The 13,706-nt window shown below is 54.3% G+C and overlaps 2 protein-coding genes across 2 annotated transcripts; one reads left to right on the top strand and one right to left on the bottom strand.

The window, feature by feature from the left end:
* Positions 1-660: 660 nt before the first annotated feature.
* Vmac (vimentin type intermediate filament associated coiled-coil protein) lies at positions 661-3,560 on the bottom strand. The gene is made up of 2 exons (XM_051177629.1): positions 3,347-3,560; positions 661-2,442 (listed from the first exon to the last, which is right to left on the bottom strand). Exons 1-2 carry the CDS (start codon positions 3,535-3,537, stop codon positions 2,127-2,129), a joined length of 507 nt encoding a protein of 168 aa, XP_051033586.1. The 5' UTR covers positions 3,538-3,560; the 3' UTR covers positions 661-2,126.
* Positions 3,561-4,420: 860 nt separating this feature from the next.
* On the top strand, positions 4,421-9,095 carry Ndufa11 (NADH:ubiquinone oxidoreductase subunit A11). Its single transcript, XM_051177630.1, has 4 exons — positions 4,421-4,604; positions 7,713-7,805; positions 8,015-8,137; positions 8,945-9,095. Exons 1-4 carry the CDS (start codon positions 4,508-4,510, stop codon positions 9,055-9,057), a joined length of 426 nt encoding a protein of 141 aa, XP_051033587.1. The 5' UTR covers positions 4,421-4,507; the 3' UTR covers positions 9,058-9,095.
* The last annotated feature ends 4,611 nt before the right edge of the window (positions 9,096-13,706 follow it).

A 13,706-nucleotide genomic window follows, 5' to 3' on the forward strand; every position in this document is an offset into this window, starting at 1 on the left:
AAATAGCTCATTGTTTTCAGTTTTCGGTGCTGGGGATGGAACCCAGAGCCTTGGCGTATCAGACAAATGTTGCTAAGCCACATCCTGGGCACCACTGTTTTCTACAGAGAAATGTAAAATATAATTAAGAGTTACTGTGAGTGTCCCTTTTCACAGTGCTGGGGTAGAAACAAGGATCTTAACCCTGGCAAGCAAGCAAGCCCTGCTGCTGAACTACAGCCCTAAGCAATCCTGAGTCTTAATAAGATGCAAGGCTGGGAGTAAATCACAGCATTACAAACCCCACCTAGAATTCCCCAGTGAGAAGCTGAGGGCGTGGTCAGGGGTGGGGCTCCACCTAGAATCCTCAGTGAGGGGCTGGGGGCATGGTCAGGGGTAGAAACCCCAGTTGGGGACTGGAAGGCGGGGCTAGTTAAATATTCTCCTTGTCCCCTAAATTGGAAGTGGCTTGGGCTTGGACTTCCCCTTCACTTTGGCCTGAGTTTCCTCAACTGTCACTGGGAACAGCCCTGCAAAGATGCAGGGTGCCTGAATCCAGCTTTATTCATTAACCAATAAGAGAAACATAGTTACAAAATGACATCTCCGATCGTCTTTAGCTGTAAAGCCGTCCAAGGAAGCATTCTGCCCAGTCCCCACAGAAAGAATGACAGCCCAGGCTGAGAAATGACTAGTTTATTCTGGTGCAGACAGGACAGGCCCTAGCCTGCCTCCCCCTTATAAACAACTCCCTTCTCCCCTCTGTCTCCTCTACTGAGGGTCCCAGGCAGGAAGTTAGCACCGCCCAGGGACTGGCCAGCTGGAAGCCCTTCTGATTGGAGCAGCTCCTACCTTCCTGCTTGGTGGCTGTTCAAGGACTACTCCCTGACCTCAGGGACCATGAAACTCAACAGACCAAGTGCTGGTTGCAGGGGTGTGGGGGACCATTACTCTCAGAGCTTGAACAAAGGCAACACACCCTCACTATCGATGGCCGATGGCCGGGGCAGCACTGAGACTAGGAGCTAAAGATAGATTCTCTTTGGGTATCAAAGGACACTTGCTACAAAAACACCATTGTCCCCAGAACAGGGCAAGGGTTCACAGATGTCAGGGAGGCTCCTGGCTGTTCAGGGCTAGCCAGCCGTGGCAGGCACTTATATGGACAGGAGGCAGGAGGATCAGAAGTTCAAAGCCAGCCCAAGATACATAAAAAGTTTGAGGCCAGCCTGAACTACACAAGATTATGCGTCAAAAAACCAAATCAAACAATCACAGTGGAAGGCAGCAACCTGGTTGTAGGAGTTACTACAGGAAGGCTGGTTAGAAGGCCCCTCTGGAAGGAGACATTTGAGAGAAACCTGAGTGTCACCTGGAAAAGCACGGAGGCACAGGGAACAGACAATGCAGAGGCCCTGAGGCAAAGGCTGAGGCTTTCACGGTGTTGTCTCAACCTGCCTGCTCTCCCCAGAGGTGGAGGGAAATCAATGCAGGATTAATGATTTGTCTTCTTACACAGAAGCAACCGAAGGTAAATGAAGAGGACACTCTGCCCCAGATGAGGGATGACGGACGGTTCAGGAGGCACAAGAGTGAAAAAGTGGGCTCCCATCAGCAGGGCACAGTGGCTCAGACCTACATTAAAAGCACTGGGCTATGGAGGGGGACCCCATCTCACAGCAAAAATAAAAACAGAAAACCCAAAGACGACAGATAGGGCCTGGTGGTGGGTGCCTGTCATCCCAGCAGATCACCCTCCCTAGACAGTGAGAGGCCAGCCTGGGCTATGTGGGACCCTGTCTCAAACAGGAAACAGCACAGTTTCAGAGTCAAACTGAGATGAGGGGTCAGACTTCCATTACTTCACTAGTGCTAGGATGGCAGGTGTCTGTCTGTCAGTCTGCCACCACGCCTGTGCATGCTAGGTGGGAGCTCCTCCATTGAGCCACTGCCCTAGCCTTTGTTTTTAAAATTATTTAAAATTAACTGAATGTAGCAGATACCCCAAGCATTGGAGGAAAAACTTTTAAATGAGATATTGGCCTTTCATTTGTTTTGATGTTTAGCTGGATGTCTCGGGGACACTGGTGACATCCAGGGCTCTGGACCTTGGCCACGGGTGCTGAGATCTGATCCACTAGGGTAGCTCACACCGTGGTCCCAAACACGGCAGGCTGCAGATCGTCCTGGCCCTCTTCCTCTATGCTGTTGCCCAGGGGTGGACCTGGCCCATCGGGAAGTAGCTGACCCTGGTTGCTGGCAGGCAAGGGACCCAGTTGCTCAGCCTCCTCCAGAGCTGCCAGCAGCGCAGCCAAGGGTGGTCGCCAGCGAGTGATGTCCTGTAGAAGGTCAGCCCGGGGCTGCAGCTGCTGGATCATCTGGTCCTTCTGGTCCACTTCGGCCTGCAGGCTGCGGACAACAGCCTCAGAGCTCAGCAGCTGCTTTTGGAGGGTGGATATCTCCCTGGTGAGGGAGCCAAAGGAGGTAGTTACTACTGGGTGTGGAAGGGCCGCACCTACCTGCTCTGGAACTCTCTGAGGCTCCCTATGTCCCCTCTTTCACTGTCTCTTTATTTGCACGACTGTATGTGTGCACACATGCCCATGTGTAAGTTGGGGTACAGTTTGCAGGAGATGATCACTCTTTCTACCCTGTGGAATAAGATTCAACTGTCTTTTTGTTTTATTTTTTGAGGCAGGATTTCTCTGTGTAGGCCTGGCTGGCCGAGAATTCACTCTGTAGACCAGGTTGGCCTGGAACTCAGAGATCCTCCTGCCTCTGCCTCCTATTCTTAGTGGCAAATGAGTGCCCTTACCCAGGGAACCATCTCCATAGCGATGATAAAGTACCCCAACCCCATAGCATGCCTGTCAGCCCAGCACTCCAGAGGTGGAGGCAGGAGGATCAGGAGTTGAGGGTTATCCTCAGCTACACAGTGCTTCTCTCAAAAACAAAACAAAACAAAACAAAAAAAAAAAAAAAAAAAAAAAACAATGCCAGTTTTGTGTCTCCTTAGTAGGTCTTCCTTGTTGCCCAAAATGGTTGCCACCGCTCTGACTACTCTATATGGGTTCCGACATCACGGTCTTCAGGTGCTCGGTCTACCGATGTGGCTCTTACTCAGCAGACCTTGGGACATGCTCTTCTCTTCACACCTCCTCTGATCCTCGGGCGGGACAGCTGGCCCCGTTTGAACAGTTTGAGAAACTCTCATGTAGTCAAGACTGTACTCTTTTAACTCCTCCTGTAATCGAGGCTGGCCCCGAACTCCTGATCCTCCGGCCTCAGCTTCCTCAGTGCTCCTGGTTCCCAGCCCTTGCCGCCCACTTCCTCCGGGAAGTCCGCCGGGCTTCCCCCGAGGCCTCACCGGTCCTTGGAGCGGCCCAGCTCGTCCAGAGCGGTGCGCAGCTGCTGGTCGTGGAGGGCCAGGCGCTCGGCCTGCGCGCGCACCGTGCGCTCTGCCGCCAGCAGCCGGGACTCCAGCTCCACCACACGCCGGTGCACGGCCGCCAGGTGCGCGTTCGCCTCCCGGATCTGGAGAGCTGGCGGAGCGGACATGATCCCCGGCCGCCGCGCAGACCCCGCCCCACACGCCCAGATACTCCCAGACACGCCCAGCACGCGGAAAAGGCTCCGCCTACAAGCCCACCCACTGACGCTCTCCTCTCAATCTGCGGCCACATTCATTTAAACCCTCTCAAGGAGCCCCGCCCCACCCAGAAGCTAGCGCCAGGTGGCCACGCCCCTCAAGGAAGCCTACCTTCCTCTTGACTCTTGCTATTGGCCACATTTCTGAGAGGAGCAAGCCTAAGTACGGCCACGCCCCTTAGGCTCCCCTCGAGTCTCTTTCAGGATGAGCTCCCGCTTGGCTACGCCTCCGAGCCCAGCCAGGACTTGGACCAACCAATTGATATCCGTCAATTACAATCCTCACCCTATTATTGCTCCTTTTACCGATAATCACCGCCCCCCAATTTGCCACGCCCCCAAATAGTCGCACGCGGTTCTGATGCAGGACGCGCAAACAACCACACTCCACACGCATTCTGGACCCCCGATTAGCCATAGCTCGGGCTAATTAAGTGGAGTCCCGCCTCGCGCTGTAATACCTGCACTGCGATTGGTGTACCCTCTGTCAACCTCACGCATTGACCCGCCTTACGCTTCAATCGCAGGACTGCAATTGGCCTGGAAATCTGTCAATCCTTTGGATGATGGCTTCCCATCAATATTCTCTGTGCTAGGAACGCCGTTTTAGTTAGGACGGTGAGCCTCAGTTTACCTTTCCAGAAATGAAGTCATGGGTGTCTCTACTCAGATTCGCTCGTGGACACACGCACGACAGTTTCTGCTGCATGAACGAATACGGCCACACCCAGCCCTTTCCGTGTGCATGCGCATAAGCCGTGTCCATGTCCGGGGCGCTCAATAAAGTTGCGCGCTGAAGCCTCGCGAGAGTTGGCCTTGCCGGCTGCCCTTGAGTTCACTGCTTCGTGGGTCTCCGGAGCAAGCTTGGCCAGGCAAAGCCATGGCCCAGCTGCTTCTCAAGGCCTACGATGAGGTCCCCGACGGCACCCAGTGTCACCGCAAGGCCTACATCACCACTGCCCTCGGAGGCCTCATCGGTGAGCGCGGGCCCCGAGGGCGGAGGGCAGGGAGCGAAAGCCAGGGCACGCGGAGGTCAGGGCTACCGCGGTGCGATGCGAGACCGTAAGGTGCACGAGCTTGAGAATTTTGAGGGGCGTAGACCGGTCTACGCGATGCCCCCTGGGATTTCAAGGGGTCACAGGTCATTATCGGGATGCAGAACCCGGAGAAAATGTGAATGTGATGGTCTTTTTCGGATCATGGGGTGATGGGGTCATTTGAGGTTTTGAAGGTAAGTCGCCTATATTAACCGCAGACTCGCTGTATACCCGAGGGTGACCCTGAGCTCCTGATTTTCATGATCCTCCTGCCTCAGCCTCTCAAGTGCCTGGATGATGTGTTATTGTTATTGTGTCTGTTTTGAGGTTTTTCAGGCAGGTCCCCACCGTGTTTCCCAGGCTGGCCTCGAACTCAGAGATCCATCTGTCCCTGCCTCTGAGGTCAAAGGTGTGCACCCCCACAGGAGATATTTATTTGTTTACTATTATTTTGAGGCATAATCTCCCTACATAGCCCTGACTGGCCTGGGACTCAAAAGAAATTCTCTTGCCCCTGCCTCCTGCGTTCTGAGATTAAAAGCGTGCACCACCATGAGCATCTAATTCTAGAAGACTCCTGATGGGACACAATTGTTAGGAACGTCAGACATCGTTTTGGGGTGCCATGGGATCACCTTGCGCATTTGGGACTCTCACTGTGCACCTTTAAGGCCTCTTTCATTCATTAATTCACTACTCACTCATTGTGCACCCTTAAGGCCTCATTCATGCATTCAGTGTCCATGGGCCTCTCTTTCATTAGTCTACCCTAAGATTTTGCTCCCACCAGGCAAGTGCTGTAAGGTCAGATGATTTGGGGGATTTTTATTTTTGTTTTGTTTGAGTTGGGGGGGGGGTTGCTCTCTACATTGTCCAGACTGACCTGGAACTCATTCTGTAGACCAACCAGGTTAGCCTTGAACTCAGAGATCCGCCTGCCTCTGCCTCCCAAGTGCTGGGATTAAAGGCGTGCATCACTACGGCCTGGCCATTGATTTGGGGAATTTTAAAACTGACAGAACATTGGTGTTGGAGCCAGAGGATGACTGTGTGTACTGTGGGGTAAGGCTGGAATCTGTCTCAGGTAGATGCTGAGCAGAAACAGGCCCTTGCCAGAAGCACAGTGTCGGGGAGCCACTGAGGGAGGAGGTGGGGAATTTTAGTTCCTTGAGCAGTCTTCTCTGTGTGCCACCTCTTTTGTCCTCAGGCCTCTCATCCACCTGGGGGGACTTGTTTCCTGTCTGGCTCCCCTGAGAGGACAGTGCCTGAGAGCAGTTAACCTACCTTCCCAACTGTAAGCATTGCTGCTCAGATAGAAAGGTATTCTGGCACTTGGGAGTCACAGATGTAGCAGCTTACAGCCCTGCTCCAAGGAGAGGCTTGCCCAGTCTAACAATTCTACTCCAGCAGATGAGCGCTTGCCCCAGTGAAGTTTTTACAGTTCGGCTCCCTTCTGTTAGGGGAAAGTTTCCCCAGCGAATCCCGCTCTCATTTTCTCCATTCTGGTGAAGGAAGGTCTCATCCAAACCTCATTCAAGAGATCTACTGGGAGGGAAGGATCCTGGAGAGTGGTTGTCTCTGCCAGGGTGGAAGAAGACAAGAGCAAACTGAAGAGGCACAGGGTTTATATAGAGCTTCTTAGGGGCGGAGTTTTTCCAGAGAGAAGATTTCCAGGGTGGGATTGGTCAGATTTCAGTCCCTTGAGCTCAGATTGGTTAGATTGGTTAGTTTTCTGCTCAGGGTCAGGGGCAGATTTGGCTCTGGTTTCAGGGCCAAAGTATGTTTCTTTGGCTGGTCCTTTTTAGCCTTTTGGCTTTAACTTTAGGGCCAGGGTGTATTTCTTTCACTGGCTTTGATTCTAGAGACAAAGTCTCTTTGACTCTGGTTGCAGGGCCAAAGTGTGTTTCTTTGGCTCTACTCAGGGTATGTTTCTTTGTCTGGCCCTTTTTCCCTCCACTAACAAGGACTCAACTTGGGGAACTCATGAATGAATGAGTTCCTGCCTTGCCAGCATAGCATCCCTTAGGAATGGGTGGCTGGTGGGTGCAACTGCTCTTGGAAGCTCCCATGCTGCAGGTGATGCTGAGACTTGGCTGTGCCTGTGACAGGCCATAGGAGAGTCACCACAGGAGCAGCAGTGGTCAGTCCAGGAATGGGTCCTGTGACCTTTGGCTCATATAAGATGTGGTCAGTGAAGTCACCCAGGGGCCCTGTGTTCAGGCCTGCTCTTCATTCAGCCCAGCACCTAGCTCTGCTTCTTTGAGGCCCAGCTGGGGTCCTCAGTCTGTGTTGAGACTGAAACTTGAGATCTATAAGCACTCAGTGCTCAGCTCAGAGCTCACCAGGAAGGGCACGTGCAGTACATCCCCTGAGGCTAGCGGATGGTTGAGGGGCAAGACCCACTGCCCCACAGCCCACTGTGCCAGACTGGTGGTTCTGCCTCTCTGGGGCTGCTTCACCTTCCGTGAAAGGGAATGACAGAGCAGAATCCATCCAGCCTTGATTGGCAATGGCCCTTGGTCTTGGTCTCCCTGTAGTAGGAAACCTATGTCATCAGCTGCCCCAGGGAGATGTGGATGGTGGACTGGGGCTCCTGGCTCAGCACCCACCCTGGCCTCAGCTGCGTTACATAAACCACAGTGTGAAGTACAGGGCAAGGGGTGGAGGAGTGGAAAAACTGACCAGCGTGGCAGCAGGGTGGGTGTGGGAGGAATGGAGCCAGCCAGGTGTGGGGACACGTCTGGGCCGAGCCACCGGCACGTGGAGGGTCTGGCACATCTTGAGCCCAGTTGCTGCCAAGCAGGATTAGGCCCAGGTCCCAGCCCCTTGGAAAATATGGCCTTTGATGGGAGCGGAGGAGTCGCTATGGCAGCTGCATAGTTGATGGCACGAGGCCCTAGGTCACGTCCAGTGAACCACCAGCCTGCCAGGCAGGGAAAGGCAAGAGGTGATCCTAGGCTCTGGCCTGGAAGCAGTGGGCCTGAGTTCAAGTCCTGCTGTGTCCTGGCAGAGCTTCCCAGCAGCCTTCACCCTCTCTTCCCCCCACAGGTGCGATAGGCTCAGCCTACAGCGTTGTACTCAACCCCGCAGATTCCCACCTGGAAGCAATGGCCAGGGCTGGCCGGTACACATTCACTGCAGGTGAGCTAGCATCCTGGCAACAGGGACATGAACCATTCTTCACAGGTGATTGGCAGCGACTGAGTGGGGGGGTCCCAGGAGACTGGCCCTGAGCTGGCTAGGGGCTTAGAAGGCAGGGTGGTGGCACTCAGCTTTGTCTGCACAGACAGCCGGTGCTAGCTCAATACTGCCTTGGTTTTCCCACCTCCAACCCCCACTTCCCCTCATAGCTGCTGTCGGAGCTATGTTTGGCCTTGCCACCTGTGTCAGTGCCCAAGTCCGAGAGAAGCCGGATGACCCCCTGAACTACTTCATCGGAGGCTGTGCCGCAGGCTTGACCCTGGGAGCACGCAGTGAGTAACCACCCTCCTAGGGCAGTGCATGACACCTGATCGCTTCGGCCTCTTTCCTCTTCGTCCCATATGATATGATAGATAGAGGTAGTTGCTGCCATTTTGGCACCAGGCAGCCCTATGACAGTCACAAGTGCTGCAGGCCCACGGGCCCTGCTCTCCCACCTTGCCCTGGCTGCTGCAGCATCGTAATAAGTTCTGTGGTGCCCCAGGGCCTTTGTGCAGGTTGAGCCTTCCACCTAATTGCCCCCCCTCCCATGGATGTCTGAGTGGTGACCCCTGGCTGTCCTGCCTGTCACAGATAGTCAGTGATTGTCTCCAGGGGGAGGCGGCCTGGGTCCTGCAGGGAGCAATCCTGCCTGACCCTCTACCGTGTGTATGCCAACACTGGACTGATGCAGCGTCTCTTCCCAGTTGGGGCCTTTTGAGATTTGACCCACAGCCCAACTTTGACGGGGGCAGGCTCAGCCTCAGGCTACCTCCTCATACTCAGTGGGGTCCTGGGGTTCTGGCCAGGGGATAGCCTTGCTGGCCCTCAGTTCAATCATGGGAAAAGGCAATGGTAGCAGGGACATGTCCCCACTGTCAGGAGCCAGGGCTGACTGCATCCACCCTCCGCACATGACCTCTCTGGAGTGGGGAAAAGTTGGTACAGGATAGCCTGGCCTTGGTTTCCCTGTTTCCAAATTCCACTGCTAATCTGTTAGAGGTTCCCAAAGAAGCCTAGTCCTGTCAGACTCCATCCCCTTGGGAGGCTCCTTGATCATACCTAGAACACACCATGTCTGATGCTGTCCTTCCCCACAGCTCACAACTATGGGACTGCAGCCGTGAGCTGTGTATACATGGGCACTGCGGCCACGCTGTTCAAGATTGGCAAGCTGGAAGGCTGGGATTTATTTGCCACCCCCAAGGTGTGAGCAGAACCCCCACAGCAAATAAACACTGTGTGTCCCTGTGCATACGTGTCCTGGAGACTTGATTTCGGCCACGTGCTGTCCTCCAGGTATGTGTGTGTATAAGCAGATGTCAGAGGCCGAGGTCTGCACTGGACACACAGAGTTAAGAGGCAGCCAGGGAGAAGACCAGAAGACCACACACGCGTGCCCACTGGTCCAGAATGTGTGTGCTGAGGCTGCTGACCTGGCCCTGCATTTGGGTAGCTGCCGACTGAGGCCAGAGGGAGCCAGAGTTGAGTTCTGTGTTGACAATTCACATTCCCATGGTCAGCTACCAGTGAGTGGAAACCTAACCACCTCTACACTCAGGTTGCCGGCATCCCCTCCCAGGCCTGCCCCAAAAGCTAATAGCTTCTGGAAAACAGGCCAGGCCCACACACCAGTTCCTCCAAGTTCCTGGGCAATGGAGCAGAGAGTCCTGGATGGGCTGGCCTATCCTGCAGGCCGCTGCAAGCCCTGGACCCAGGATGGAGCCAGTCAGCCTGGCCAGGTGACACAGGGCCCAATCCCTGCCTTGCAGGATCCCTGCCTGGTGCCTGACAGCCCCGTGATTTAGGTGGCCCCGGAATGCTGGCGTCGCCCAGCCCAACACTGGCTGAGCTTCCTGGCAACCATGGAGGAAGCAGCAGGCTCCAACAGCCACAGCGGCCATAAATCAAGCTCTGTGTCCTGCCTAAGGAGCTGCTGAGCCTGGGCACTCGCTGCTGGGGAGCTGCATCTCCTGCCCTCCTGGAGGCCCAGGCTGACCTATAGCCCCAGGTGCCATCTCAGGATCACCTCCAGGGCTGTTTGAGCTGGACTTGGGGCTCCCTGAGAAAAGATAGGATGTCCTAAAAGGTACAAAGGACAAGGAGCTCAAGCCCCGGAATGCTGGGGTTTAGATGCTCTTTGGCTTTGAGTTCTGGACTCCTGGCTGTGTCTTAAAACAGGCATGAAGCCTCGGCTCTGCCCCAGCAAACGGGAAGAATGACTTCCCTCAGTCACAGCAGGTCCCTCCCAACTTCCTGGTTCTGGCTGTGTCCCCACAGAAGTCTGAATGGACTGGGGTGGCCACTGGGGAATGCAGTGCTATAACTTGGCCACCATGATCACCATTTCCCTTCCATCCTGTCTGAGCGCCAGGGACAGAAGGGGTTCCGCCAAGACCTGGCATGGTGCCACCCTACCAACTGGTCACTACTGTGTTTTCTGTAGCCCTGAGGAGGGGGCTTTCCAAGTCAACACCTTCTGCTCCCTCTCTTGCCTTCCAGGGTGCTGCTGGCTCTGCATGCAGCCCACCCAGCCCTTTCTGGGGTAGCTGCCAAGGCTAGAGTGGCCTGCCAGGACCCCCTGCCTGCAGTCCAGACCCCCAGAAAGGGGCAGGATGGGGTGTCTGCTCACCGGGCTCCAGGGAGCTCCAAATCCAAGCCCCATTGGCCATAAAGTTTTACTAGCCAGTGAAGGGCTGACGTCACCCCCACATAGAGGCCCCCATCCAGAATGTCCCTCGGCCTTCTGAATGGAGTAGTAGGGACATCAAGACAGACTCCTTGAAGGCCTGGCAGAAAAGGTCCTCAGGCCAGAGCAGGTGCTGGGGATGCTGGGCCACACATACCCTTTCCTAGATACACTGTGTCCCTGTTGCCCAATGGGATCTCTGATGGTAAACCACAAAATTGTCAGCAGGACACAAGAGTTGCAATGTGGCTTGGGGACTCCCACCTCTCCCCACACCCTGTCTTAGGATCAAGGCCCAAGTCCTCCCTGTAACCTTCAGTGCCTGCCTGCTCTGCACTCTCTCCTCTGCCCCTTGTACTCCGTGCTGGAGCCACACAGGCCTCCTTCATGCTCCAACATGCCAGCTCCATCCTGCCCTGGGGCCTTTGCACATGGTGAGCCCTCTCTGTCCTGCAGCCTCACCACACCAAATGTCATAATAAAGTGTGTGGTGAACCATGGCAGATTACATGGCAGGTGAGGGTGACCAAGTTGGGGGGGCACACAGACATGCCAGGCAGACAGAGCTTAAGTGAGACATTTTATTAGAAAGGAAGGGGGGGGTGGGAGAGAAAAGAGGTAAAGAAACAGGGCAGAAGAGAAGAGGGAGACAGGAAAAGTTCTGTCTGCCCCGGGAGAATTTGAAAGAGAGCAAAAGAGGGCGGGGTCTGGGCTGACCTTGGTACTGTGTGCATTGGGGGGGGGCATAATGCCTGAGTCCCTACAGCCAGCCCTCTGCCCAGTGGTTCTTTCCCAGTTGGCAACTGCACCTTCCACCTGTCTCCTGGTTCTCAGCTGAATGCTTCTCAGCTGAAGCTCTCTGCATCCCTACAGGCAGCTGTCTTCTTGACTTCTCTCATGGGCATGTGCAGCCAGCTCCGTCCTGGCTGCTACACCTCCTGGTTCTGCCCCAGCACCCAGTAAGTCTCAAATAGTTACACAGAATGCCTGAGTGAGGAGGGTTCATGTTAGCTGGTGGCCATAGTATGGCAAGCCAGGAACGATACCCAGGCCTAAACTGCTCACCTCGGGTGGGTGCTTGACTCAGGGCTCCACCTTATCCAGCAGTGAGAGAGAAATGACCAATGAGACACGCACCCATTAAGAACTATGCCAGGGAAACATGGGGCTAGGCACATGGCTGATAGCACCCACATCAGGCCGCTCACAGGCAGGCACTTGCGGGGAATCTGTGAGCACCTGTGTGCACCCTATACCACACCACACATGTGATTGGAGACCATAAAGATCCTTGAAAAACAAAGGGGAAGGTATTTGTCACCAAGCCTAGTGTCCTGGCTTGATCCCTGAAGCCCACACATTGGGGAACTGAGAAAGGACTCGTGAAGGTTGTCCCCTGACCTTGGCACAAAGCAACTGAATGAATAAACGTGGTTTTAAAGGGCTGGGCCAGGGCAGGTAGCCAGTGCCTGGGTCCATGAGGCTAGAGTGGGTCTGTGAGGAGGGCTTGGGCAGCTGTGAACATGAGACAGAGCAAGGCTTTCCAGAAGGGAGCCACTCTGGCCCAGGGCACAGCATGCTAAGACCCTAAGCTCCATCAGCAAGGGGTGGGGCACGGCTGCCATCCCAACACTGTAGATGAATTCAGGAGGATCCCCTGCTACATAGTGACTTGAAGGCTAGCCTGGGCTACAGAGCTCTGTTCTCAAAAACCGAAATACCAAAGGAAAAAGATAAAAATTTCATCTTAGGCCCCCCAGAGGGGGGCAGCACCGGCCCACCAACCAGAGGGGAACTGAGCCACAGGATAGCCCACTCCATCCTAGGTACTTTTCTGAAACAAGCCTCCCCCTCCATCAGCCCACACAGGCCTAGGGCTTCCTGGAAGTGCTGGGTGGTCGGCTGGAGCCTCAGGGCCCTGGGCTCTGACCCTGAACCTGAGCAGGGAAGGTGTGAGCCAGGTCGTGGGCGTGGTGGCGGGGAGAGGAGCATTCCTGCCAACACAGAGGGGGCCCAGCTGCCCTGGGGCCTGCCTGGCTGGAAACCCACAGACCCCACTCATTAAAGAAACAAAAAGCTGAACTCCCTTGTCTTTTTATATGTGTAAAATGTATTTTATGGCTTTTTTTTCAATAGGTAAAACAGACTCGAGCTACCTCAAAGGCTCCTAAGCTGCAGAGAACAAACCACAGGAGCACCCCAGCCCCACAGACACTATCATCTGGGGGGAGGGGGTGGCCCTTTTCTGCTGCCGTTGTGTTTTCTTTCCTCTGGCCTCATCCCCATTCCAGCCCAGCACTTGCTTTTTTTTTTTTTTTAATTTATTTTTATTACATATACAGTGTTCTGTCTGCATATCTACCTGCACGCCAGAAAAAGGGCATCACATCTCACAATAGATGGTTGTGGGCCACCCTGTGGTTGCTAGGAATTGAACTCAGGACCTTTGGAAAAGCAAGTCAGTGCTCTTAACCTCTGAGCCATCTCTCCAGCCAGCACTTGCTTTTTAATGACAGTATGGTATTCTAGCCCTCTCTCTAGTGCCCCTCCCCTACCCTCATTAAAGCCACATCCTGGGGAGCTTTCCTGTGCCCACAACCTGTAATGTGCTAATTAGTAAATGGATTTTCAGTTTACAGAGAAATTGAGCCACAAGGATAAAGTTCCTGTAAATCACTGCCTTGTTCCTTTGTCCACAGCTTCCCCCCACCCCCAGCTTGCATGAGTGGAAATGTTTGTTGTCACTGATAGCTAGTGTTGATGTCTGTCAGAAATCAAGGTCTGGCTGGCTCAGAGCCTGTGAGCTCATGTGGATGGTGGGAAATATCCTCACCTTAAAATCATCCGTGTCCCCCCAACCCGACACCCACCCAATCCTTCATAGCAGCTCCCTTCACTCTGCCATGTCCATTTAAAGGGCTCTTGTAGTCTTCTATCCACTGGCCCCTTGTTCAGACTTGTTTAATATTCCATTTTCTACTCAGGGAAGAACATGCTGATGTAGTTGTTGCCATTGTTCTTGCCTTTTCTCTTTCAGATCAGATCTCACTGTGTGGCCTGAAACTCACCATCCTCCTGCCTCCACCTCTGGGGTGCCCAGATGCTGTGTGTGCCACCAATGCCCAGCCTGAAGGACATTCTGCTTGCTTGCAAATCCCAGAGATTATGCAAAT

Source organism: Phodopus roborovskii, unplaced genomic scaffold (genome assembly GCF_943737965.1).
Source record: "Phodopus roborovskii unplaced genomic scaffold, PHOROB, whole genome shotgun sequence".
Lineage (NCBI taxonomy): Eukaryota > Metazoa > Chordata > Mammalia > Rodentia > Cricetidae > Phodopus > Phodopus roborovskii.

Coding starts and splice junctions, on each gene's coding strand:
- Vmac (XM_051177629.1), bottom strand. CDS start 3,537: ATGTCCGCTCCGCCAGCTCTCCAGATCCGGGAGGCGAACGCGCACCTG. Junction 2,443..3,346: donor CTGGGCCGCTCCAAGGACCG/GTGAGGCCTCGG, acceptor CTCCCTCACCAG/GGAGATATCCACCCTCCAAA.
- Ndufa11 (XM_051177630.1), top strand. CDS start 4,508: ATGGCCCAGCTGCTTCTCAAGGCCTACGATGAGGTCCCCGACGGCACC. Junction 4,605..7,712: donor TGCCCTCGGAGGCCTCATCG/GTGAGCGCGGGC, acceptor TTCCCCCCACAG/GTGCGATAGGCTCAGCCTAC. Junction 8,138..8,944: donor CTTGACCCTGGGAGCACGCA/GTGAGTAACCAC, acceptor CCTTCCCCACAG/CTCACAACTATGGGACTGCA.